Source organism: Temnothorax curvispinosus, unplaced genomic scaffold, assembly GCF_003070985.1.
Source record: "Temnothorax curvispinosus isolate PA1 unplaced genomic scaffold, ASM307098v1 QBEX01015076.1, whole genome shotgun sequence".
NCBI lineage: Eukaryota > Metazoa > Arthropoda > Insecta > Hymenoptera > Formicidae > Temnothorax > Temnothorax curvispinosus.
Window position 1 is genome coordinate 1,428 of NW_020224856.1, and position 25,562 is coordinate 26,989.

General features: G+C 38.5%; 2 protein-coding genes across 2 annotated transcripts; both read left to right on the forward strand.

Moving 5' to 3' along the window:
• Positions 1-308: 308 nt before the first annotated feature.
• Positions 309-18,291, forward strand: LOC112465318 (neuroendocrine convertase 2-like). The gene is made up of 12 exons (XM_025032827.1): positions 309-821; positions 7,319-7,423; positions 8,911-9,178; positions 9,698-9,735; positions 12,085-12,161; positions 12,464-12,728; positions 13,591-13,803; positions 14,049-14,149; positions 14,458-14,691; positions 15,288-15,452; positions 16,257-16,374; positions 17,153-18,291. Exons 1-12 carry the CDS (start codon positions 666-668, stop codon positions 17,315-17,317), a joined length of 1,905 nt encoding a protein of 634 aa, XP_024888595.1. The 5' UTR covers positions 309-665; the 3' UTR covers positions 17,318-18,291.
• Positions 18,292-20,752: 2,461 nt separating this feature from the next.
• LOC112465319 lies at positions 20,753-25,519 on the forward strand (the record flags this gene model as incomplete). The annotated part of the gene is made up of 3 exons (XM_025032828.1): positions 20,753-20,875; positions 21,675-22,199; positions 25,277-25,519. Coding segments are annotated over exons 1-3 (891 nt in total), but the record flags the coding sequence as incomplete, so codon positions are not given.
• Between the last annotated feature and the right edge of the window lie 43 nt (positions 25,520-25,562).

Below are 25,562 nucleotides of genomic sequence, written 5' to 3' on the forward strand. Positions count from 1 at the left end.
TAACTGAACGTCGCGCGATCCGGAAAAACGCTGCAGATCTCCCATCGAACGTGAGCTTCCTCTCGCTCACGTATTCTTTCTCGCGGAGAAATTCGCGGCGATTGCGCGTTAAACGCGTCGCCTCTCTCCCCCTCTCCCTCCCCCCCCTCTCTCTCTTCTTTCTCTCTTTCTCCTTTTTTTCTTCCTATCTTTCACGCGATACTCGCGCGCCTGTAGCCAGGCGCGATACTCGCCGCTCGGATGGATTCAGTGGTCGTACAATCCACGTTACGAGCTCCTCCACTTCCTGTCGGACGGATCCGCCGCGGCGTTGTAGCGCCGTGTAACGGCGTGCTCAACCCCCGCGGTTGCTACCGTCACCGGGGAGGTGAGGAAGGAGCCTCCTTTCGTTCTTCTCTTCATCTTTTCCCCTCTCTTTTTTCCCTACGTCGATTTCCTCATCGTCCGCGCCGTGTGTCTGTGAACCGACCGCCATCGCCTCCTCTTCTGCCGCCTCGCCTCCGCCGTCGTCACCGCCGCCACCACCGCCACCACCGCCGTCACGAAGATCGTAGTAGCGTCGCGTACCTCGAGTAGCCGAGTTCAGTCGAGCGTCCAGTATTCCCGAACCCGCGAATGCGGAGTACGAATACCTGGACGTACCTCGCCGGCCGCCTATCGTCACGATGCTACTACTCGCGGTGATCGGGCTCCTCGTCCTCGCCGGCACGACCACCGCCGAGGTCTTTACCAACACGTTCCTGGTGAGGATGCGGCAGCCAGCGGAGCGGCACATAGCCGATCGCGTGGCGCTGAGGAACGGCTTCATCAATCTCGGACCGGTAAGTCCGACGGGATCGGCGCGCTTCAGGCACGCCGATTTTTTAAATATAAATCTCGGGAGAATACTCCAGGTAACGAAAGAACGTTACCTGGAATATCATTTCTCGAGAACACACAATTTCCTCAGCTCTACTCTATATATATACACACTTCACATTTTTCCTCTCCCCTTCTCTCTTCCTTCCAGGTTTTCGTCCTTTCTTCATCGCAGCTGGTTACCTAACTCGTTCCGAACGTAAAAACTGTAACGCGGTAGATCAGGCAAAATTTGAGGAAACGGACTTCACACTCTCCTCGCTTTGATCCATGTTTCGTCAAACCGCGCGAACGAAACGATCCAGGTGGACGGCGAATCGGGCAAATCACGCGGCGAACGCGGATCTTGTTGACGCGGTCGACGTAACGATCGGATCGCGCGGGCGACCGCGGACGTCTCTTCGAAGTCGCCCCTCACTTTCTCGCGTATGGCGTCTACTCGCGTCGCGTTCGACTCGCGAGAAATGGCACGCGAGCGTTTTTGATTCAAGTGTGAATTTGTTTTGTTTCTCGAGGATAATCGCCGAATAACAAACCACCGTTCATCTTTTAAAAAGAAAAAAAAATAATAATGCCTCTCGTTTCAGCTCGTGCGCCATGTCTGTCGTGAACTTCGCCGTCCGTCGTTGTTAAAACGGGTATCCATTATGTACGGTTGAACTACTGGGTTCGCCAATAAATGTCACGAAAACGAGATGTCCGTGGATAGCGATGCGCGCCCAATACATGCTTCGCAATTATTTACAGCCGATATGAATATCGACGAATATTGCGAATTCCGAGGGAACAATAAACTGTTTCGCGTGTTTCCCAACTCGTTTAATACTCGTTTAATACTCGATTAATTAGTAATAAGGGAAACGATATATAGGGTGGGGGGGGGGGAAACAGGGATTAGGGCAGAATAAATATTTCTTTTATATCCTTGTGCTACGGCGAACGCTGAAACCGCTGATTCCATTGCAGCACGTTCAATTACTCCGCAGATTGCATTATATTAATGGTCGTATTTTCCAGCATGCCGCCCGATAGAACGTTCATTGGCATCTCGTGCCAATTGATATCATCAAGGTAGCTCCCCGCCACTCCTCCCTCATCCTTTTGTATTCTCCAAATACCTCGGTTTAATACCGGAAACAGACATTAAACAGACAATTTTGATTATGAATTTAATTCTCGCTCTAACATCGATTATTGTACAAATGAGCAACATAATCACTCTCTCTCTCTCTCTCTCTCTCTCTCTCTCTCTCTCTCTCTTTCTCAATATATAAATAAAAAACTAAAATAACATGCGCGTGAGCAAATGTGTCTCTCTCTCAGATTTTCCAGTAGTTAATTCTTTAACTGCGAGTGACACATATGCGCGAAAGTCGCGGATATTTGCAGCAGGAGCAGGTAAATTTTTAAGTGGGGTAATCGATCGAGACGTTTCGCATTCACGGCATCGCTAGCCTCCGTCCAAATATGGAGACCTGGATGGTGCATGCCGCGGTGCGCGGCATTCCTGAATAGTTTGCTTGTTTAATTAAAAAGAAAAAGGAGAACAAATGTTGTCGCGCCCTGTCGCTCTCTAGGAATTAAATATTTCGTATGTCGACTCTGCTCCTGTCGCGCTGCACCGCCGTGACGCCACGCTACGCGTCAGATTCAGCGTCACGTACGTCCGCCCGCAGTTTGATGTACTCTACTGATTGCCGGACCAATGTGCCGCACTGTGAACCACTAGTAAGCTCGGTCGTTCGCACCCTCGCCTCGGTCGTCCTACCCCAGCGTTGGTGCGCAAAAGCTACACAAGGTTGTTTAATTACAAAAACATATAATATTAAAAACATTAATAATTATAGAAATATTATAATATAATAATATAATATTATAGAAACATTATAGTATGATAATATAATATTAATATAATAATATGATATTATAGAAACATCATAGTATAATAATGTAATATTAAAAACGATAAATATGTATAAAAGGTCAGATTTCACCGATTTTATCGCTACAGGGGAGTCTTTCTGAGTAATTCTACGCAAGAAAAAAGTGGGGGACGGCATTGGTTTAAAAGATATAGCAAATTAAAGTTTCACAATTTTAATACTTTTTTTTAGGTATTATAAAGTAACATTAGTTCTAAGAGAAGTAATTTGCTGATATAATTGCACGCGTGTAGACAGGGGAGAGACAGTAGCCCCTCCTCTGCAAGTAGGGGTGAGTAGGGGTGGACTTGGGTTTGCGTGGAAAGTTAAAAACCCGTTTTTTCTTCTTTCATCGCTTCGTATGGAAATGCTTAATATTTGTAACAGAAATAATTTGTTAAATCAGAGAAGAGTTAGTATATTGAAAATTAGATATACAATATATTTTATATTTTAAGAAGTATAAATACAAAGTATTTTCGGCTTTAACAATGGCAAAAGCATAAATTGTTGTTTTTCAGTATTGTACGGTTCCACGTGAGTTTGCAACTTTTCACGCGAACCGAGATCCACCGCTACCCACCTCCGTCTACATGTGTATACTCTCTATACACACATATATTAGCAAATTACTTTTTTTAGCATTGAAATTATAAAACTTGCTATATCTTCTAAATCAATGTCGTCCCCCACTATTTTCTTACGTAAAATTACTCAGAAAGACCTCCCCTATAACATATTTAGGTGGCGATAAAATGAGGTCCGACCTTTTATGCATATTTACCTTAAAAACATAATATTATATTTTTACAATTAAATAATATACTTAATATACTTGATATACTTCGTGTACTCCATATACTTTATATACTTTATATACTTTATATAATTTACATTTTGGTAGCTTTACATCTTAAAGCAAATATACGTCTTGATCGATAAAATGTTCAACTTAATATTTATTACATTTTTTTATAATGGAATATATATCGAATATTTTATCGCACGGTCGAAACGCGCTTATATCACGGTTCTGCAATTAGATATCTTCGTATATAGCAGTCTTCGGAGCATATCCCAGCGCGGGGTAGCGCAGACACTCGAGTTTGCTTATAAAAAAAATATTGCGATGGGGAGATAGGTGAAAACGAGGTGCTCAAACATTTTTCTTCAAACATTTTGTTTCCGCAATGGGAAAGGTAAACCGCGGTTTGACACGAACAAAACCATCCTCACGTTTTCTTCGACTATCGATATAGTTTACGTTTATGAGCGGCAAAAAGAAGAAGATCCAAGTTGCGCGGGTGAGTTCGTGAATAATCGGCAAGAAAGAGGAGTGCAAGCGTTATAGTCGAGACATTTATTTAATCTTATATTATTTATAGAGAGTTCTTCGTCTTTTTATAAGAGCTGCCTTTATAACTTATCGAGTGGAAGTTTTTTAAATGAAGACTGCCGTCGTGTTTTCCCACGGCAAGAATTTTTCTTTTTAATCTGAGAAAAGTTTCTTATACTGCACATATTGCACAAAAATTCTACAGCAATACGTAAATAAAAAGGGTAAAGATAATTGTGGTTTAGTTATAATTTTCTTTGCAATATCGATTACGTTAAGGGATTAATAATAAACGCAGTTTTTTGATCACGCTAATATAATAGCTCGCATAAATCAAACCTAGTTAACGCAAGCATCCATTGGCGAAGTTTAATTGAACTACGGTAGCCTAGTCTGCATCGAAACGAGGTATAAAGTTTTACTACGAGATCAATACCCGAGAAAATGGGACTGGTTTAAAAAATCACAACACGTGATTCTCGACGCATGTACACAAAGTATAATTATTAACGATACGAGCGAGAAGATGATGGTCTTAGATTTGAATAAAATTTTATTATCTTGCGATATAAATTGCTGTCTCAACGATTTTCACAAGTGAAAAGTACGAAATGTGTTCCGTTTAAAAGAATAACAGAAAATAAATAAAATCGCTGAATAAATATATGTAAAATAATAAAATAAAAATTTATCTCTATTCCTTTTAACGGAACATTGTATTTTTACTTACATTTTCTTATTCTCATTGTTAAAATGAGTTAAGATAAAATGATTCTTTATTGTTACAAGCGTAGAGAACAGAAAAAAACAAGATTGCTTTCTCGATTTGTTGGCGTAATTTTCTCTCGCGTAAGCGGATTTTACTTCCAACCTGTTTCTTTTTTTTAATGTAAATCACTCGGTTTGCGGTGGTATCACCGATAATCGGCCACGCGATATTAGATAAATGTTTCTGATGCAACTTTACCAATGTAGGAGGAAATTGATATCCTGTAAGCTCTATTTACCGGCGTAGTGACGTAGTTTCTTCCGGTTAAAACTGTTTCCTGGCTGTCTCGTATGATTAACCGCCGTGGGACATGGAGGCTAAATTATCGTTCGGATCGATCGCTTCCATCGCGATGCGATTAATTCTACTATGTTTGGCAGTGACTGATTTTGTGTTGCACAAGCTTAGGCAGCGATTGATACGATCGATTAAGAGGATCTTCCCGCAAGTTTAACAAGTTGTCGAACAGCTATCATTGTTGTTCATCGAATTGTACCGCGGCATTAATTTCGCGTGCCGATAGTCGCAAGAGCATAGTGACGAACACACGCAACATTTTGAATATTTATGAAAAGGAAAAAGAAACGGTACGAAATCCGAGAACGGCTTTCTATTTTAGAGTGAAGGAAAACAATTCTAACTTTCGTTCTCGGCTTTTTTTTCCGCTAATGCAATATTATTGATGATAAGCTGCTGCAACGAGGATTTATTTATTACGTAAACAATTTACGTGCCGAGACAATCCTCGCTATTTACACAGCGGCCTAATATGAAAACTAATTATTTTATCTCAATCGCACACTCTCTTTATTTAGCAATGTAGGCGTATCGGGAAGTCGGATTAAAGATATTTAGAGAAAAAGCGACCAGTTTTAATCTACGTATTACTCTCGAATTTCCGCTGCGAGAGATCTCGTTTGCTTTTTCTCTCTTTTCTTCCAGACATAAAATTTCCTCATTCTCCGTCTCTGCACGTAGTATCATGTCGTCATTCGCGTACATTCGATTTTCAATCCGCCGGTGAACGGAATTCATAATATTCTCGTCAAGAGAAGAAAGAGAAAGAAAGAGGGGACTATATTGTAAAGAGAGAATTACATGATATATAAATAGAATTATACAGAATATATACATTATGTTAAACTGTTACGTTCCTTTATATAAAAGATATTTGCAACCATAGGTAAGCTACATAATAATCGTGAAATGAATGAACAGAATTGAATTAGCATATATATTTATACTTTATATACAGAGTGGCACACATAAAACCGTCTCCAAATAATTTTTTGTAATTGTATTTTGCAACTGTATTTTGCGTTTGGGGTCGATTTTATGTGCGCCATTCTGTACAAGTCCGAATAAAATATTTTTTCCTTCCTATAACTTATAAAAATTTCACATCGAAGAAGCATATATAATAAAGCGTAAAAAAAAAGAGAGATTTCTCCCATCTTCGATAAAGCGCGCGAAATATTCCGTTCTAATGAAAACATTGATTTGACTGGTTTTAAAAATCAACTTATTCCAATTTTTTTTTATTCCGAAAAGAATTGAACTATTATAAAGTTTCGCGTATAGGGTAACTCCGGTAATATATACGCCGCACCTAAGGAAAACTTAATTTATTGAGTACTATTTAATATGTTTAAAGGCAAATGAATTATATCAATAAAAACTTTATACTGTCTACTACAAATTATACAACTAAAAAATTAAAAAAAAAAATAGATGCATTAAAGATTATTGTTATATAATCCAAAAAAAAAGGAAAAAGAACACATAGGAGATTTCGATTTTTGCAGAGTGTTTTGTACTCTGGCATAAATCCCGCTCGCTAAAAATGCCATATATCCTAAACAGGTGGGATATACAAGATATCAAGCTAAACAAAGAATACAAGAGCTATGCACTTGTATTTTGCTGTATTCCATCCTTTACTATCTCTTATTATGTATCATGAAATAGCCATTAAACCTTTTACACTCTTTACAGTAATCATTTTACGTAGGTCGTAATATATGATCGCGCTACTCACTATATTGAAAAATCGATTCAACTTACGACGGTTTCGTTAATATTAACAGTAAAGAACTGAAATTACAACATAATATTACACTGAGAAAAAAAACTGTTGCTTCAATTAAAGTGCTATCACGGGGTACCAAAAACATAAGTAGTTTATTCAATTGTACTATTATTAGATCCAATATCTGGATTATTAAACCAATAATTAAATTTGGCACCCCGTGATAGCATTTTAATTGAAGCAACAGCTTTTTTTCTCAGTGTAATGTGGGATAAAGGCACATATAACAGAATAATTACGAGCAAATTCCTTCATTCCTTCTATTTTTTCTGACGGCGTAAATACAGGAGTTACCCTATATCCTTTGTTGGGATATAAGGAGTAAGAATAAAAATCTTTTGAAGGTATTGGACAGCCGGACGGAGTATCATTTCGTACATAGAGCTTTGCCGCATGTACGAAGCAAACGGTCTGTGCCGCACACGCGAAAATTAAAGGTCGACCCTCTGGTAAGTTGATATCTTGCGACAGACTGCGACACCTACGCAACAATTATCATTATAAAGATAAAAAAATGGAAGTTATCAAAATGCTAATATAGCTTATCGAGAATCAGATTTTTATGACTTCATTTTTTTTACTCTGAAGAGTAAGATTGGATGAGTTTTATACGCTTGTCAGGACACGAGAATGTGCATCTAGAAATTCTTTCAATAATATTTAAACTATAAAGTCATTAACTCTTTGTGCTCCAAATTATTTATCACAAACAGCAGTGATTAAATATTTCATTCTTAATTTAATCTAATTGAATTTAACGTGCAATGATCGATTTGTATTAGATTGCATCTACGCGACAATTATTACCATAAAGAAAAAAATAAGCAAAAATTCATTTGAATTGGAAAAATTCATCGAGATTTAAAAAATATATCATGTTGGTCGTAATCAAATACCGTTTCGAATGTTTGGTAAACAATGCGGAGGATTGCTGCGAAGCGATTGCGTCGAATCCATATCTCGATATAGAATGGCAAAAGTTTAACCTTTCGTTGCACATATTTTTCTGTTGAACATATATAATTTAATGAATTTTAGAGGTTTTTGGGGTTGCTATTATAATTGCAAATCTAAAATCAAAATTTAATAAATCAATATGATCCGGATATGACAGTTTTTAAATTGAAAAAATTAACTAAGGCTTATTTACGTACAAAATTTTAAACGTAAGAGTTTTTTAGACTTCTTCTATTTTAAATCTGCAGTGAAAATTTGAAAATACAAACTGGCGGATCCAATATCAAAGAAATTTTTGCTACTTTTTAACGAAAAAGTCTAATATAAATAAATAAAAAATATATATATAGATATACGCAAATATAAATTAAACCTAAATAATTTTTCAAAATTCTTACAAGAGGATCTTGCAAAGTGTCAAATTCTGCTTGTATTAAAATTTTATTTTAAAAGTGATAGATAAATTTAGAAATTTTATCAGTCGGAGAGCCGATAAAAAAGTGGAAAAATAATTACACTGAGAAAAAAATTTTCTGCATTTTAATAAATATTAGTTTGCATACAACTGTGACATTATTTATTAAAATGAAGGAAAATTTCCTTTTTATTAGTGTTTGTGTATTTACTGAGAAAAAAAATATACTAATATACTAATAAAAAGTATACTAATAAAAAATATACTAATAAAAAGAAAAATTTCCCTTATTTTAGTAAATAGAGTCACAGTTGTATGCAAACTAATATTTACTAAAATGCAGAAAATTTTTTTCTCAGTGTACATATTTATGTTGTTTATTACAAGACTTAAGAACATAACGATACCAAATAAGTTACACAAATCAATTATAAAATACATATAAAAACAGAAAAACTGCGAAGAAATAGGTGTCTTCAAATGAGAGACATCAGCATCGGTGCCTCTCCCTCTTGTACTTAAAAAGAGCAATGTAAAGGGGTTTAAAGTGCAATAAAAATTTAGGTGGCCACGGCAATACAGCAGGCTGGTTTCAAGAGAGTGAAAAGGGGCTACAAGCCCCTAAGCGTGGACAACCTTGTGCCGTTATATGAAATTAAGAATCCCGCAAATCCGGCGAGCAAGGATCCGACGGATCCCTTCTTCAAGTATCAGTGGTATCTGAAGAACGTCGGGCAGAACGGCGGTAAACCGAAGCTGGATCTGAACGTCGAGGCTGCCTGGGCTCAGGGCGTAACGGGGAAGAACGTGACGACAGCTATAATGGACGACGGTACGTGACGAGGAAACGTCTTGTTTCGTTCCTTCTTATTCTTTTTTTTTCTTTTCTTTTCTCGGACGAATCAAAATCAGCGAGCTGGGGGACTATTTCAAAGTCAAAACGGCGTTAAATTACACGCACTCTCGAGTGCAGGAAACTGGCGAGGAAGCTTTGAATCGATATCGCGCCGAGAGGGTAGCGCGAGAGTTACGCAACGCTCGCACTCCCGTTTCACCGGAGAGATCCGGAGAGACGTATTTTCCGAGCGTCTCCGTCGTAACTGTATTCGACGAACGGTATAATAAGATTGTCCAACCGAGTCCTTTTAATGCCGACCGCTTTTCATTAACGAAGAAAGCGAAATTGCCACTTTGCCTTTGTCCTCCTACGGCCTTATTGCTTTCTTTTTCGCGGAGCTTGGAACTTATTTACGTTACACGTCACACGTGGCACGGCGCATAACATCACGCGTCACGCCGTAACGCCGACACAAAATCCATATGTATTAATAATTCTATTGTTCTATTACAGGTGTTGACTACATGCATCCGGATCTTAAATATAATTACGTAAGTATATTCTTTATGGCATTAGTATTTCAGTGCGAAGGGTTTCTCATTTTCTACCAAGAATTCATTTTAAATCAAGTCTGAAGTCCAACACTTTATTCAAAGAGAACAATTGCATTGAAGCCAATATAGTGTTTTAATAAAAGTCTTCTTTGCAACTGCATGCTATTTTATTTTCAGTTTTATTTTACGAACACGACGAACTCTTCTTGCGCCAATTTAACGGAAGTTAATTGCATCAATTCGATAATTAATCATTTTAAAACAATGACGATGAAAATTTCGTGAAAGCTGCAACGCGTAATGAAGACAAAGCTAATGCATAATATTTCCGCCACGATAAATCTGCGAAAATAATTTAATATAATTAATAATGCAGTACGTTAAATATATTAACAAATAGAATTACGCGAATATTGTCGTCATACTTTCGCATGGATGCCTGCATTCTTGGCGTATCTCCCATGGTAGTATGTCAGAAATTCCAAATCCCCGAGCACAAGCCTTTGAATGCGGGTAGAGCGGAGACAAAAGAAAACTAATCTCTTACAGTATTCGTGCGATAGAAAAAAATCTGAAATATAAAAATAAAGGCTCACGAGATTAAAAATCAATTACAGACAAGGAGCATCGAGCCGTAACAAGGTGTTAATGTTCATGTATTCTATATTAATTAAAAATTACAGACGTTTTGGACCAATATAGGTTCATCCTCAGTGTCGTACAATTAACGCAGTTTGTTAAATTCGGATTTCAATAACATTAAAATACGTTAAAAATTATTCAAAACTAAGAGAGAGATTAGCGCAAAAGTTCGTTGAATTCGGAGTACGCCATCCTGTAAAATTGTGATTTAATGTAACTAAGTTAATTCGGTGTGTTAAAAGACAATAATTTAAAATTAATACGTATATTGAAGTTCGTTTCGTTCTGTCGTGAGATAATTTGTAGGGTCGGCATTATCGATGATGTGTTCTATTACAATGATATGACAAAATACTCGGCGGCGAGAGAACGAAACCGTATATATAGACAAAAGGAAAGGAAAGGAAGGAGAAAAAGAGGGAAGGTAGTGAATGGCACGAGATAACAGAAGGGGAACCAGAATTTTTATTTATGTCCAATCTATGTTCTTTGACTCTGGTTTTCAATTGCCTTTTACTTTGGCCTACATAAGTTACCTCACAATCTCTGCAGGGTTTTATATACAATGTTACTGTGGGCTAGCTTATCGAGATTGTCCTTGCCCATTTTAATAAATCTTTTTAGAGGATGTGCAACAGAAAAAGCAATCTCTGCATCTTTGACAAACCTTTTGAATTTCTCTGACGTGACGTATTTCTTTGACGTAGGGAACGGTGAAGTACTTTATGTTGCTTGATTCAAATGAAAAATCAACCCTTCTCCTTTTCAGAAAGAATTGTGTTAGTCTATTTTTTATAGTAGAGAAAATGACGGTAAAGGATAACCATTTTCTAAGAGCATCTGAATAATTAAATTAAAGTACTTTATGTGATATTGCGGATGTGAAATCGACAAAATCTTGTCAACTAGTCCAAAAATAACGCCCTGTTTATGGGAGATTGGATGATGTGAGTGGTAGTTTAGGTATTTCCCCGAGAAGATGGGCTTATGGTATACCAATCAAAAATGAATTTTCCGTCTCTCACCATCACCGTGACATCGAGGAAATCAAGTCTATTGTTTTCACTAATTTCCATTGTAAACTGTAATCTCTTGTGCAGTGAATTAAACATTTCTAAAATACGTTCAAAGAATTTAGATGGAGCTGCCATATAATATCGTCCACGTATCTGCGGAAAAGCCTAACGTAAAAAGGTAACAAATTAATCGCCTTTTCCTCTATGTCCTGCAGTGTAATGTCAGCAATAATTAGTGAAAGAGGAGAACCCATAGGAGAGCCAAAAATCTGTTTATATATACAGTTGTTAAAAACAAAAAAAGTAGAGTTTAACATTAAACGAATGCTTAATAGAAATTCGTCTTTCGGTATGTGGGTTATTCCTTCACAATACAGTCCCATCTTTTTTCGATGCTAATTTTATAGGAACATTGGTAAATAGAGAAACCACAAAATCTGAAATTATTTCTCGATACAAAAGTCAACGGTTAATACAAAGCGTTATTGTTAAGCTATCTTTTTATAGCTGTTTTCGTAATTAAAATCAGCGCGTCACGCGTGATTCGATAGTTTGTGGTATCGATTTCGATTATCTTAAGCCCTAAGCGGTAATATGCACACGGTAATATGCACACTGTAAATATGCCACTACACCGATGAATTAATATTAATCATAGGTCCGGACTAAAGTCGACGTTTCCTTTCAGAATGCCAAAGCTTCTTACGACTTCAGCAGTAACGACCCTTATCCTTACCCGAGGTACACCGACGACTGGTTTAACAGGTAAGGGTACAGGTATCTTTATATTTAAAGAAGGCATTACGTACTCTCGAGGGAGAATAGAACGAGGGAAAGTTAATCAAGCTGGAATCAAAGAAGTAGATAAACGGAGTCGAGCGGGTGAGGGTGGAGCGAGCGCGGCTCTTAACCGAGGGCGTGGAGACAAAGGCACTTGTGTTTGAAAGTAAAACAAAGGCGCGTCCTATAATACATCCGCGCGCCGTGAATCGCTTGGTGAACTTCCGCGCCGTAATAACCAGAACGAGAGAGAGCCTAAAGCTTTGCGGTCTTTTGTTCACGGGCAGCCACGGCACGAGGTGTGCCGGGGAGGTCGCGGCCGCGCGCGACAACGGGGTGTGCGGCGTCGGGGTGGCGTACGATTCGAAGATCGCCGGGATACGGATGCTGGACCAGCCGTACATGACCGATCTGATTGAGGCGAACAGTATGGGCCATGAGCCCGATCTCATAGACATCTATAGCGCCTCCTGGGGACCCACGGACGACGGAAAGACGGTGGATGGGCCGCGTAACGCGACCATGAGGGCCATCGTTCGTGGCGTTAATGAGGTACGGCCTGCGTAATTACTCCTACGCTAGAGACCATTAAGCAAAATTGATAGAATCACTGATACTTTTAACAGTAAAATAGTGATAGTGAAAGCTTTTTGTTATCAATTCTTGTGTCAAATAAAGTCAGAAAAACTTGTCGAAAAAATGTACCGGCGCTAATAGCGATTGTCGCGAATAATGAAGATTACTCTTCCATTCATTCCAATTTTTTTTCAATTTTAAATTTAATGACACGAGCTTAATAATTTGACGGTCCAATATTATTCACGGAGAAATGTGAAAATAATGAAGTTTAATTTTCAGTTTCTTTTGAATGCACTGAAAAAAAAGGACAAACGCCTACGCTTGATAACAGCAAAGCTATATACAGGCCAATCTCCGAGCAAACAATAAAAAGATCAGAAAAAATATAATTTCCGCCAGTGATTAAAGACTAAAAATATTCCTTTATTATAACAATAAAAAGATGTTGGTTTAATGTAAATAATAATAATTTATTAGATAGTGGGAATATAACAGTCGTTTACGTTTCGACTTTCTTAATCTTCATCAGAGAACATGTTTGGTCAAACCGATAAAATTGCATTACAAGTAATATAAAAAAATTAAGCAGTAATATAAAATTAATCTCATAAATTAGTTTGATCAAACATGTTTTAATAAAGACTTTATAATAAGTAAGGCAAAACATAAACGATTGTTATTTCTACTATTTAATAAATTATTATTATTTACATTGAACCAACATTATTTTATTGTTTGCTCGAAGATTGGCCGTATGACTTGTGTATTTAGAAAATAAAAGATCGCGTTATTTCCGCCCATTCATATCGCTCGTTTGCTCACGTATTCCCTTCAGGGCAGAAACGGATTGGGCAATATCTACGTCTGGGCGTCCGGGGACGGTGGAGAGGAGGACGACTGTAACTGTGACGGATACGCCGCGAGTATGTGGACCATCAGTATCAACAGTGCCATCAACGACGGCCAAAACGCCCATTACGACGAGAGCTGCTCCAGCACCCTGGCTTCCACATTTAGCAACGGTGCCAAGGACCCTAACACGGGGGTGGTAAGTAGATGCTGTAGGGATCGAGAAGAGAATTACCTACAAAAGAATTTTCTTGTCCCTTTGGGGAGGCGATTTTATTTGAAGAGAGAAATGTTGTTATGTCATAAATGTTTTATTTATCGCTGAAGAAAATGCGTATTCTGGGGCAGAAACTTCGCAGCGACATCTCTTTTTTTATGTTGAATTATTTTTAAAAAGATGAGAATATCTCTCTTTTTATTTCGTTGTTATGTTTTCTTTTACAGGCTACCACAGATCTGTATGGAAAATGCACGACAACTCACAGCGGGACGTCCGCCGCAGCACCGGAAGCCGCGGGAGTGTTCGCGCTTGCTCTTGAAGCCAAGTGAGTGTACCTATTCGATTTTTCTCAGCGTATTTTTATTAACGCCGGCGTAGTGTGTATCTAATTTAATATTCAATTATTCCATTGAATATGAAAGACCGTATGTGCGTAAAGACATTCTACTTATTTTAACGTTCTCTTATATTAATATTATTTACATTCGATAACCATTTGCGCAAATTCACTGCGTAAATCTTAGAAAAATTTTATGCGGATACCGTCAATCTATTACGTGATATAGACTAACAAAAATTTTCTTCTGACATCGATAATTTTGCGCTGCAAGTTGTAAGAGCTTTTGTTTCCAGCCCGCAACTGACCTGGAGAGACATTCAGCACTTGACCGTCCTAACTTCAAAAAGAAATTCTCTGTTCGACGCGAAGGACAGATTTCATTGGACCATGAACGGCGTTGGGCTCGAGTTCAATCATCTTTTCGGATACGGCGTCTTGGATGCGGGCGCTATGGTAGCCCTAGCTAAAAATTGGAAGACGGTACCGCCGAGATATCACTGCGAAGCTGGTTCCACATTCGAAACGCAGTAAGTAACCGTTTTTTGGAAAGATTGACGATCAGGAGCAATCTGAATGAAATGATCAAGTGATTAGAGTGATACAGGCGCCGTTAGCGAGGGTGAGGGAGGCGAGGAAGACTTGTCTCCCCCATTTTTTCGCAAATCTATGATAATTTCCGATAAATTAAAGTAATGTTGACATGTGTAATCTGAAAACCCTAACAAGTTAAACTTTAAACTGTACTTTTATTATATATTATATTTTTTTTTTTAGTTTTCAAAGTCCCTCCAAAAATGTATAGCTAACAGTGCCTGAAGGTGATAAACCGAATGTTATCGCGATGTTAATCATTTACGTTTTAACTAGCTTACTTATAGTCTTCCTCAAAACATGTTTGGTCAAACAAATTTATGAGATTAATTTTATATTACTGCTTAATTTTTTTGTATTGTTTGTAATGTAATTTTATCGGTTTGACCAAACATGTTCTGATGAAGATTAATCCGTCGTTTACGTCGGATTCGACGTAAACGACGGATTCTCTAAGCAATTTATTCCGACTTCTTCCTCGACACTCGACTCGTGTTGTCAATCCGTTTCCTCAACCCGTTTTATCTTCCAGGAAAGTCACGAGCGATCGATCTATTCTCGTGAAGATTAAAACCGACGCGTGCGCTGGCACGGAGTACGCCGTTAATTATTTAGAGCACGTGCAAGCCGTCATTTCCGTAAATGCAACTCGGCGCGGCGATCTCGAGCTCTTCCTCACGTCCCCGATGGGTACCAGGTACGACAAACGCCATATTCTTGATCTGAATTTTTTATCAGGATAAAATGGATAAAATTGACTTAGCTCGTTTGTTGCAAACTATAAATTGAATATGCCTGATATACGAGCCTAAGATGTATTATGTACACATATATATATGATAGCTTCAAAGTTTTCTTTCTTTCTCTCTCACTCTCATGTGCGGTTCAACCTTCCACACGCGCTTCGTCCTTCGATCAATTCGCAATTACCAAGCACCATACTTTTTCCCCCTTAATAAGTTTATCTCCCTTCTTAACTCATTTCTAGCCACTGTTACACCAAGAACTTTGAAAATTGTTTTAGTTGAGATGAGAATGTCAGTCTTATATGACCTGAAAATAAAGTTTGAACTCTCGATAATATATTTATGTGGTCAAAGTAGCAAATTTGATTTCGCATCTGTGCGTGCAATGGTGGCCAGATGAAAAAAGGTTAAAAATGGACCTTTTTAATAACAGGTATTACAAATGTTTGAAATAATTTAAAAAATCATATGATATTTGTCAGACGACGAAACTAACACAAATCATACTAAATTGAGCGGTCAAGTAGACTTACCTGCAAGAAATCTTACCAATAGTGCATTTTTTCACCAGCATTGTCCAGAGAACTGAAAAATCGGAAAATTTTCTCTTTGCACGAAAACATTATTGGAAATTCCAAAATAGCAAGCCCATAACAGAAGGCATCAAATAATTCCATCAATTTTGGGTAGCGACCAGAAATGGGTTAATTTTTTATCTCATGAGTCCGATATAAATAAATTTCCATAATTTTCAGATCTATGATCTTAAGCCGCAGAGTAAACGATGACGATCACAGAGATGGATTCACGAAGTGGCCATTCATGACGACGCACACATGGGGAGAGTATCCCCAGGGAACTTGGTTGCTGGAGGTAAAAGAGAATATTAAAAAAGTGTTGATTTTTTGGCCTCCAAGTGTAAAGTGAATAAACCTTGAAAAATCATTGTTTGAGTCCTCAAATGACAGGAAATAATAATCATTTGTCCGAGAAGTAGTGGGAACATTGCTAGAATGACTTAAATATAGTAAAAAAATAAGCTGGATAAAGTTTGGAATTTTATCCAGCCAAAGGAGAAATAGGCCAAGGCATTTTTAAAAGATCGCTCTAAGAAAGTTCCAAATTTCATCCATTTTGTTTTTTTTTAACTATATTTAAGTCGTATTTTACGACTATACCACTATACATTTTATGTAGATTTCGTACAATTATTTTGAAAGGAATGTGATGTACACATGCACTTCTCCTAATGTCACACATAGAAGTGCCTAGTTGCTACGTGTGGGAGAAAACCAAGAAGTTAACGTCTTTTGAAAAACGAAGTATTGGAATTTCAATTGTAGTCAGGAGGACTTGAACCCGAGTCCTCGCGGTTACGAGTCTGACACTTGCCACTAGACCACACTGCCCGCCCAGATTAAGTCACCACTTCTCGGACAAATGATTATTATCTCCTGTCATTTGAGGACCCAAACAATAATTAATTTTTCAAGGTCCATTCACTTTACACTCGGTGGCCAAAATCGATACTTTTTTAACATCCTTCTTTCGTTTGCCCGTGTTCCTTATTTGAATTTCATTACGTGTTCTTCTCCTCTCGCCTAGCACACTCGCGGGAGTATAACTCGATCTGAACATCAGGCTCTTTTAGGTAAGCTTCAACACTCAGACGCCTCAACACGGATGGCTGAAAGAATGGACGCTGATGCTTCACGGTACCAGAGAACCACCATACACGGGACTATCGACGGCGGATCCTCACTCCAAACTAGCGATTGTCAAGAAGGCCCACGAGGAGCGATTCAGCGCGATCTAACGATATCGATGACCACGGTCCACGCGATTATCGCCGATTTCAGCGAAGAAAATAGGAATAATCCGATCGGAAGATGTTTGCGCGAGCGTTCTCTCTCTGCTTTCCTGATTTCGCGTCGCGCGGCAGGAGTAATGTACCTCAATTTATTTCAGATTTTGGTTTTGCGCGCCGATCGCATCGCCCGTGCCAATCTATCGCCATTTGTTATTCTCGCGTTTTGGTTTATATTCGCATTCGAATCATCGCAGAAAAGTCAATCCCGGCACTTTTCATTATAGCCGTGCGTTTGCCGTATCTCTATTATAATTATAGTGTCACCTATAATCACATATCATGCCGTTTATAACAAAGCTTGTATCGTTAAGAATTTGTATCTTTTATACAATTTTCAGCACTTTAACTTGTTTTCTAAAGGCCCTATTATCGAAAAAGAAAAGTTAAATCAACAAACTTTATTAAAGAACAGTTTGTTTGCATCTCTGAGAAATTCTGATAAAAGAAATAGATTTCTCATAAAATTATATGTTTATTACTTATATTGTATCATATTTTTACGCGTCTTTTACGATCTTTGAAGTTCTTCATTTTAATGTAGACAGGTGCGAAAAGCACCCAGCAGAAAGAATTGATAAAAAATTTTAATTTATTGTGTCCGGACAGTCATGGATATTAAAAAATATGATCCAGAATATTATAATCTCTATTAAAAATCTATCCGATATTTATGACTTGTTATTTTTAATTAGTATTTATTGTTATTATTGTTATTAGCGCTAAGCTTCCGACCGACGCAATTACCAAGGAGTATTATTTTGCTAAAATTGTGTCCGCGCGTTGACAGCTTTCCGAAAAGTTTTCAAGTCGACGATCGAAACTTGACGATAGGGGAACAAGATGACAAGAAAGGAAATTTACTATGTATTACTCAAATAGCGGAATAAAAATTACTCTTCTGACGGAGCGGTGAACTCGAAGCATTTAGCGTTTTAATGAACGTTATCGAATCGATAGCGTCTGCAGCGAAAGAGTATTCCGGGAACAAGTAATATTCGTGCAATCATCGTCGTCCTCGCAGCCCGATAATTCGGGTCCACCTTATATAGCGATAAAATTTTAATTTTTTTTTTCTATTTTTAACCCTTAAATGCCACACCTCTCAAGAATCTCGTAAGTTCACTGAGGGGTCTAAAAGACCCCAGCATGAAAAATGTCTCCTTACTCATTGATTTTTTTATCTTTAGTTATGACAATTTTTTTCAATGTTGTTCAAAGTCTAGAGAAGAGTATAAAATGCTAATATTGTTCAAATTTCAATTTCGACATAGTATAAAAAATTAAGTAAACTGAGTACTGCTAAGTGTACACATGGGTAGGTCAATCACTCAACTATCATCAATGGGAGCATGAGCTCCATTTTTGGCAAGAACATTTGAAAACATTTCATTCTAAAGGGTCTGGGGTCCGTTGGACCCTACTGGTCATTTAAGGGTTAATAGAAAATTCAACGACGCAGGCGGGTCGAGTTAATCAGAAAAGGAGCGACTATTTGCGAAATTATTTTTTAACGATGCCGCAAACTATACATGAGTCAACATCCGTTTCTTTTTCTTCCTTTTGTAGAATTATTACTCAATTTTGATAAATGTTTAGAATGTTTAGAATAGAGATCTGTAGAATAGGGGTCTGATGTATCCTTCTCTTCGCCCGCTTATATATAATTGATGCATGTCACGGAGTTTTATTTATTTGATAACGTTCTGGAGCAGCGTGCACAACGTGCCAGAGTGATTAAGAGTCTATATATTTTCATTTGTACAGTTTAACGGGAACGACAGGGGGACACGCGAGGACGTCCGTGAGGGACACGAGAACGCGAAATACGGATGCTACAAAATCCGCATGTGTAGATGATGTACCTTAGAATCGTAGCGAACAGAGAGTTTGAGCATTACATTAAATTATATGAATATAAATGCATATATAAATAAGGTATGTGTATATTATGTATGTATATGTGCGTGTAGGACATTCCGTCGCTGCACGTTAGTCACCGAAGGGCCCCTGCAGTGAACATAATGCCTCAAATTGGGACATAAGACGTCTTGAAGACATCCTAATAATGTCTTTAAGACATATGTCTCGATTTGGGACATGCGTGTTGTCTAGGGCGGCTTTCACCAGATAATTTCGTGATGGGTATCTCAATACGGAAATACCGGGGCTGCTATATTTTTTTTTAATAGGGAAGTGCGATTATAAAATTGGCCGAACGCTATATAAAGTTTGAGTTAAACTCTCGTCGCTTCCCGTTTAAGTAGCTTCGCGTATTGAGATCCTCGTCGTCGAATCATTCCAAAAAGTCCGTCAAGAAGCGACGTGATAACGGCCCGGGACACCCTATATAAACGTATACATATATCTTATATATATCTTATATACAGAGTGAGACGTCTAATTTCGCGACTTAGACGATCTCTGTTGTTCAAGGCACTTTTCGATAACCACAGAGATAAATTGAGTCACAAAGTCGAGAGTTGTCCCGCTCTGTATATTTTATATATGTACATCTCATTACATATATCTTGCAGTTGAAATGAATTTAATCAACTTTATTGTGTATGCGTTATAGGTGGACGAATAAAAGCTGTATTTTTTGGCTGGCATCGTTTTTATCTAGTGTACCTTCAATGCTATCAATTTAATACTACCTCCTTCCTTCCATTGTTTGTCTGTTTTCGGTGTGACGCTATGACGTTAAATTCACAAGGATAATTTCAATCAAATTAATGGACAGTTAATTCAACCGGTATAGTTATTTATAGGAAAATTTCAAACCATTCATTGTCCCTGATCTCCAATCTTGCTTTACAAATATCAAACAATAAAAATTAATAAAAAGATTATATTTATGTTACATAACGTAAAATAATATTAATAAATTAATCGATTAAGTTAATTGGAGCTTGCTCGAAGGTCATCATACGACATATACGAGGTAAAGTGCGATATATTTACCTATTAATTAAATTTTTATAATTAAGTTTTGATAATTAAATTTTGCGTAGTGAGAGAAAAGACGCAATTCGCGTTGCAGTATTTTATGCGTTGTGTTTGCCTTATAAAAATTTTGCACGCGAAAGAGTTCAGAAACGGAAAGAGATGCACGTAGAAGAAGAAAAAACAGTGTAGGAATTGCGGGGTTGGAAAGGAAGGGGTGGGAATAGGGTAGTTAGAGGGAGCGCGGGTGCCCGCTCCGTCCGAGTTCAGTCCGACCGTCCGCGTGTCACTGTGAACTCGGAGAACGAATATCGCAGTATATCGCGTTCGTAACCCATCACAGGCCGTACCCTTGAGATCGTGATAACGTCGCTGAAACGTCGATCCGCGTCGTCGAAACGTCGTCGATTAAATTTTGCACGGCGCGTCGAGCACGCCATGTGCACATCCCGCTCTTTCGAGTCTAACCGCTCGATCAGAAGTGAAGTTCGAAGAAACGCGGCGAGTTTGTGCGAAATTGCGAATTTCGATCGTCGCGTCCTGTCGTCCCTGAAAATTCACGTAAGTAAAATGTGACTTACGTAAAAGGTATTCGGTCTTTGGCTCCTAGGTTGATTTCAGCAAAAAACATTTTCAAATTTGACAAACAAAACTGAACACAGTTACAGAAACCATTTTTTACTTACTAAAGTCCATCAAATGCTACTCTTTTCCTATCTCAAAGATTTTTAATTTCTTCTTTTTAAAAATCTGATTTGAAATCAATAAATAATAACTTCAAATAGAATTTAACGAAATTTTTTGCAATGATATAACAAAAAAGTTTATTTTACTCCAGATTTTTTTATTGAGTTGAAATTACGAAAATGTTTTATTTTAATATATGTTTGTATAGAAGTTTTGCGGATATACAAAGTTGCAAAATCCCATCTTTAAAACATATCTTTAAGACGTCTTATGTCCCGATTTTGCACACGGTGCTGTCTGGGATGCGCTTTCGGGATATTCTGTACAAAGTTCTGTATAAAATATATATAAACTTTTTTTCTTCTTTATTCCGCCATATATGAAGTTTAGAAAAAGAAAAACGTAACGATGCTCTTCAGGCGATAATTCGCGGTCTTTGAAAGCGCGCCAATGAAGGTGGCGAGACGAGGGCGCGATTTCAAATCTGATGGAAATTTTCCCGTGCAATTTCAGCCTCGCGACAAGCCGCTCGAGGAGTTGACGCTCACTCGGTGAGAGCTGGTGCCGTGCATTCTCATCGCTCAATCGACATCATCCTCGTGCCTGCGGGGATCGACAGGCCGCCCGGGGGGCGCGGAACGACGATCGGCCTCGACGCGGGCTCGGGATTTAGGGACAGGACGTACGGCGGAACCCGGCAAATGTGGCTCTGTGCACGGTGAGCCAGGGTTACGGGGGCCGTGCGGTCCGCGGGGCCCGTGCTGGTGGTGGTGCTGGTGCTGGTGGCGGCGGTGGTGGTGGGAGTGGGGGTGGTGGCGGTGGGGGTGGAGGTGGTAGATTACGCGGCGACGCGAGCGCGCGGTTGCCCTTGAGCCCCCGCAATTTATGCGCCAGCGGGGCGGGCGCGCGCGGGGGGGCGCACGGCGCGACCGTGGCTACCAGCGGTATCGGGGGCACGGAGGAGGCCGCCGGTTCCGGGCTACCGGACGAGCCGATGGTGCACGTGGAGCGTTCGGCGCACCAGGGTACATGGATATGTTGCGTGCCCTGTTACTGGCTACGGAGGAGCAAAGCCGTGCACAAGGCGCTGCTCACCTTCGCTATGATGCTGGTCACCAGCCTGCTGGTCACCAGCCCGGTGCTCTTCCTTATCACGACCTTGCCAGAAGGGGAGCAGCCGCGCAAATGTGCGCCATTGGTGGGTGTCCTCTCCGTCTTTAACGATCGTCTCTTCTTCCGTATCCGCAATGCATAAAACGGGGCGAAAAAAGGAAAAAGTGCTTTCGCGAATGCGAGGCAGTTTCGGGGATTAAGTCTGGAATTCATCTTCCGATGCTGGAGACGTATGAAAAAAAGAATTCTATGCCGTGACTCGTCGCGTTTCGTTGACGCATATATGAATAAATACAACGTCATTATCGGGCTTCCGTAGCATCCCAGAAATTTGCGCGTTCAACGATATTATATCGACTTTTATTTTCTAACTCTATTTCGTTTTTAAATAAATTTCTGCTATTTAATAGAAGTTGTGCTGTTCGCAAAATATCTATAGTATATTCTTCATTCAAAGCTTTTCGAAATAGCACTTCTTCGCACAGAACTTACGCGCAAAGCTACTATCCATCCTCCCGTACTTATTTGCATACGTGACATCATGACGCGTAAAAATAGAAGGCGAATGCGAATCATACAAGAGCCTGTTAAAAAATTAAAAACATAAATCGCCACTGAGATTACAAGGAGACGTGCCCCGTGAGCTATAACGCACGAGATATACTTGCAAATGTGCGAAGAGCGTGCAAAGTGACGCGAATAAATAATTTTATTTATGCAGCCAGGAAGATTAGTAGTTGCTTGAAGTAATTTTCATCGATCGTAGCGTTTAACTTCGAGGTAAAAGTTGACGTGAGAAAAGTTGACGTTTAGCAACAAACGCGCCGGATTCCCGTAATCAGTGACTTGCCCTTGCGTCGCAAATTCGCCCTGATCTCTATAACGATCGAGTAACGAGGGAATTGTCACGAATTGAAAAGAGAGAAGGGGAGAATCGCTTACGGGGATGCTGGAGCCGCAGGCGAACTCGATCAGCGTCGATAAAGAAGTGCTCACCGATTCTTACACATACATACAGAGCGCCTGCTCTAGGGTTACCCGTTATACTGATTCGTACGTTTTTGGCTGAATTCGGGGAGACGCGTAACATGTGCATATGAAATTTTCAAATGAACTTTTCTCTTATACTAAAGTTCGCAGCTCATTTCTGCAAGCATAGGATTCTTCTTTATTGTATTTCCGTGACTGCTGCAAGATTTTTGTATACGTACACAGTTTAAAACTTTTATGTGCAGCAAATGTTGTTATGAGTCGATCGCAGAATCGAAAATAAAACTGTAATTTTCTAATGTCTTTTCGTTTTTCATACGCAATTGGTGTATGCGGTCTTCGTTATCGTCCATACTTTAATTCTGGACAAAAAAGTTTTAATTCGGTGAAATCAATCAAAAGATTTGTGTGTTTGAAAATATTGCGGTAAAACAGACCTGTCTCCAGCATCCCCTTAAGGGGGTATTTTGGTTTGAAAGTTTGTACATAGAAGGTATTTCTTGTAGGAAAACAAAAAAGCGAATAATGTGAAACTTTACATGTTTTTTTAGCTTTATTTTAAGAATATATTTTTATTCTCTAAGTAAAAAAACGCTCTTCTTTTTTGTTATATCTTCAACAAGAAAAAACGCACATAGACACATAGTAAATGATTCTAGTTGTTTTATATATCTGAAACGCAAAAACCAAAATTTTCTTATTTCAGGAGAAGTACAGCTATCGTCAGAACTGAATCAATATTTTCATTCTGGACAAAATGGCGGTTTTTTTTTAATTAAAAATATAGTTTTTCCTTAAAATTTTATTAGTATTTAAAAAATGGAAATACTAATAAACATATAATGTTTATTCTAGTTCAGACGGCAACTACACTTTTTCTGAATAAGAAAATTTTTGGTTTTTGCGTTTCAGATATCCAGAACAGCTAGAATCATTTGTCATTTTACGTTTATACATGGAGAGAATTTCCTGTTAAAATTTACCGTGAAATTATGGTAGTTGTGGAACAATATGTACCACCAAGAATTTTATGCGAGCTATTCTGATTAATATCTACCATAATAAAAAATAATATCTATTACATTAAAATATAAAATATGTTTGATTAATTTTACTAAAATATATCTAGGAAATTTCAATAATTTTTCAAAATTTACCAATCTGCTTGGCAATTTTTATCACGTTGTTTGTAAAATGTCTTTTGTATATTTTAAAAATTCCTTGGTTGCCAAGTTTTTCCAAATTTGTAGCGAATTTAAGGATAAAATATAACAAAAAATTCTCTCCGTGTATGCATTCTTTATTTTACGAGCTCCTAGTGACCAAGATATATAACATAAAAAAGAAGAGTGTTTTTGTTACTTATTTGTTACTAGCAAATAAAAATATATTTATAAAATAAGGCTGAAAAAACATACAGAGTTTAACGTTTTTCACCTTTTTCATGTTTCTCGACACAAAATTCCTAAAAAATACCTTTTTTACGACTTTTGAATACCCTCTTAAGTCGCAAATTGATCGTCATTTTCTTTGCGCGTGTAAAATCACGAAATCAAACAACAAAACGGAAATCGCGTTTACGATAACTCGACGATTACTCGAGGTGATACATGTATATATGCCATGCCAATACACGCCAGCAGAAAGTGAAGCCGTATCAGTAGGTAAGGTTTCGAGGCGAAATAGAAGGCTCATCCTCAGCTGAGGTCAGGGCTTTACCTCTTATCTTGACATGCTTGTACATTTTTCTAAATCACGCGATTTGAACGCGATTATTTGATTGCGAACTTTTTGTTAGAGTCAAATATATTATAGTAATAAACATCTGAAGTATTATCTTTGTCTAACGAGGCACGAAAACTGCCCAAGAGAAGATATCGAGAGAAGTCATAATTTGACAGAATCAAATTTATTTTCGACGTATAATAACTAATTATTTATTATTAATTTATTATTATTTATTATATTGTATCTATATCTGTCATAAAAAGGCTCAAAGAAATTAACCGTTTGAAAAATACAGGAGGTAACAAGACGACAAAAGGTATTTGCTCTTTCTCAAGCACTCGTACGATAAATTGAAATCTGGATATTTTTAGGAGCGAGAAATAGGCATCTTTTCTCGGGGGAAGACTGAATCCGTTAAAGCAAAGCTAACGACTGCGATTTCAGGATGAAGCTTGCGTCAGAGAGCGAGATGGACCCGAGGGTGTTTGCGACACGGACGTTTGCGTGGAAGCCTCGAAGAGAATCCTAACATCTATGAAACGTGGCGTCGATCCTTGCAAGGACTTTTACAAGTTCGCTTGCGGTGGCTTCCGCGATCAGCAGCCCTATCAGCCGAGCGCGAGCTTCAATATACTCCAGGCGCAAATCGACGAGCGTATACACAGTGAGCGTTTCGCACAGTTCTCGGCTGGATTCGGGGAGCGCGCTATTAGCGCTATTTGCTTGTTCT

Excerpts from the sequence above, each read along its gene's own strand:
- LOC112465318 (XM_025032827.1), top strand. The coding sequence starts at position 666 with ATGCTACTACTCGCGGTGATCGGGCTCCTCGTCCTCGCCGGCACGACC. Across the intron at positions 7,424-8,910 it reads AATTAAAGGTCGACCCTCTG|GTGGCCACGGCAATACAGCA; the intron begins GTAAGTTGATAT and ends ATAAAAATTTAG. Across the intron at positions 12,729-13,590 it reads TCGTTCGTGGCGTTAATGAG|GGCAGAAACGGATTGGGCAA; the intron begins GTACGGCCTGCG and ends TATTCCCTTCAG.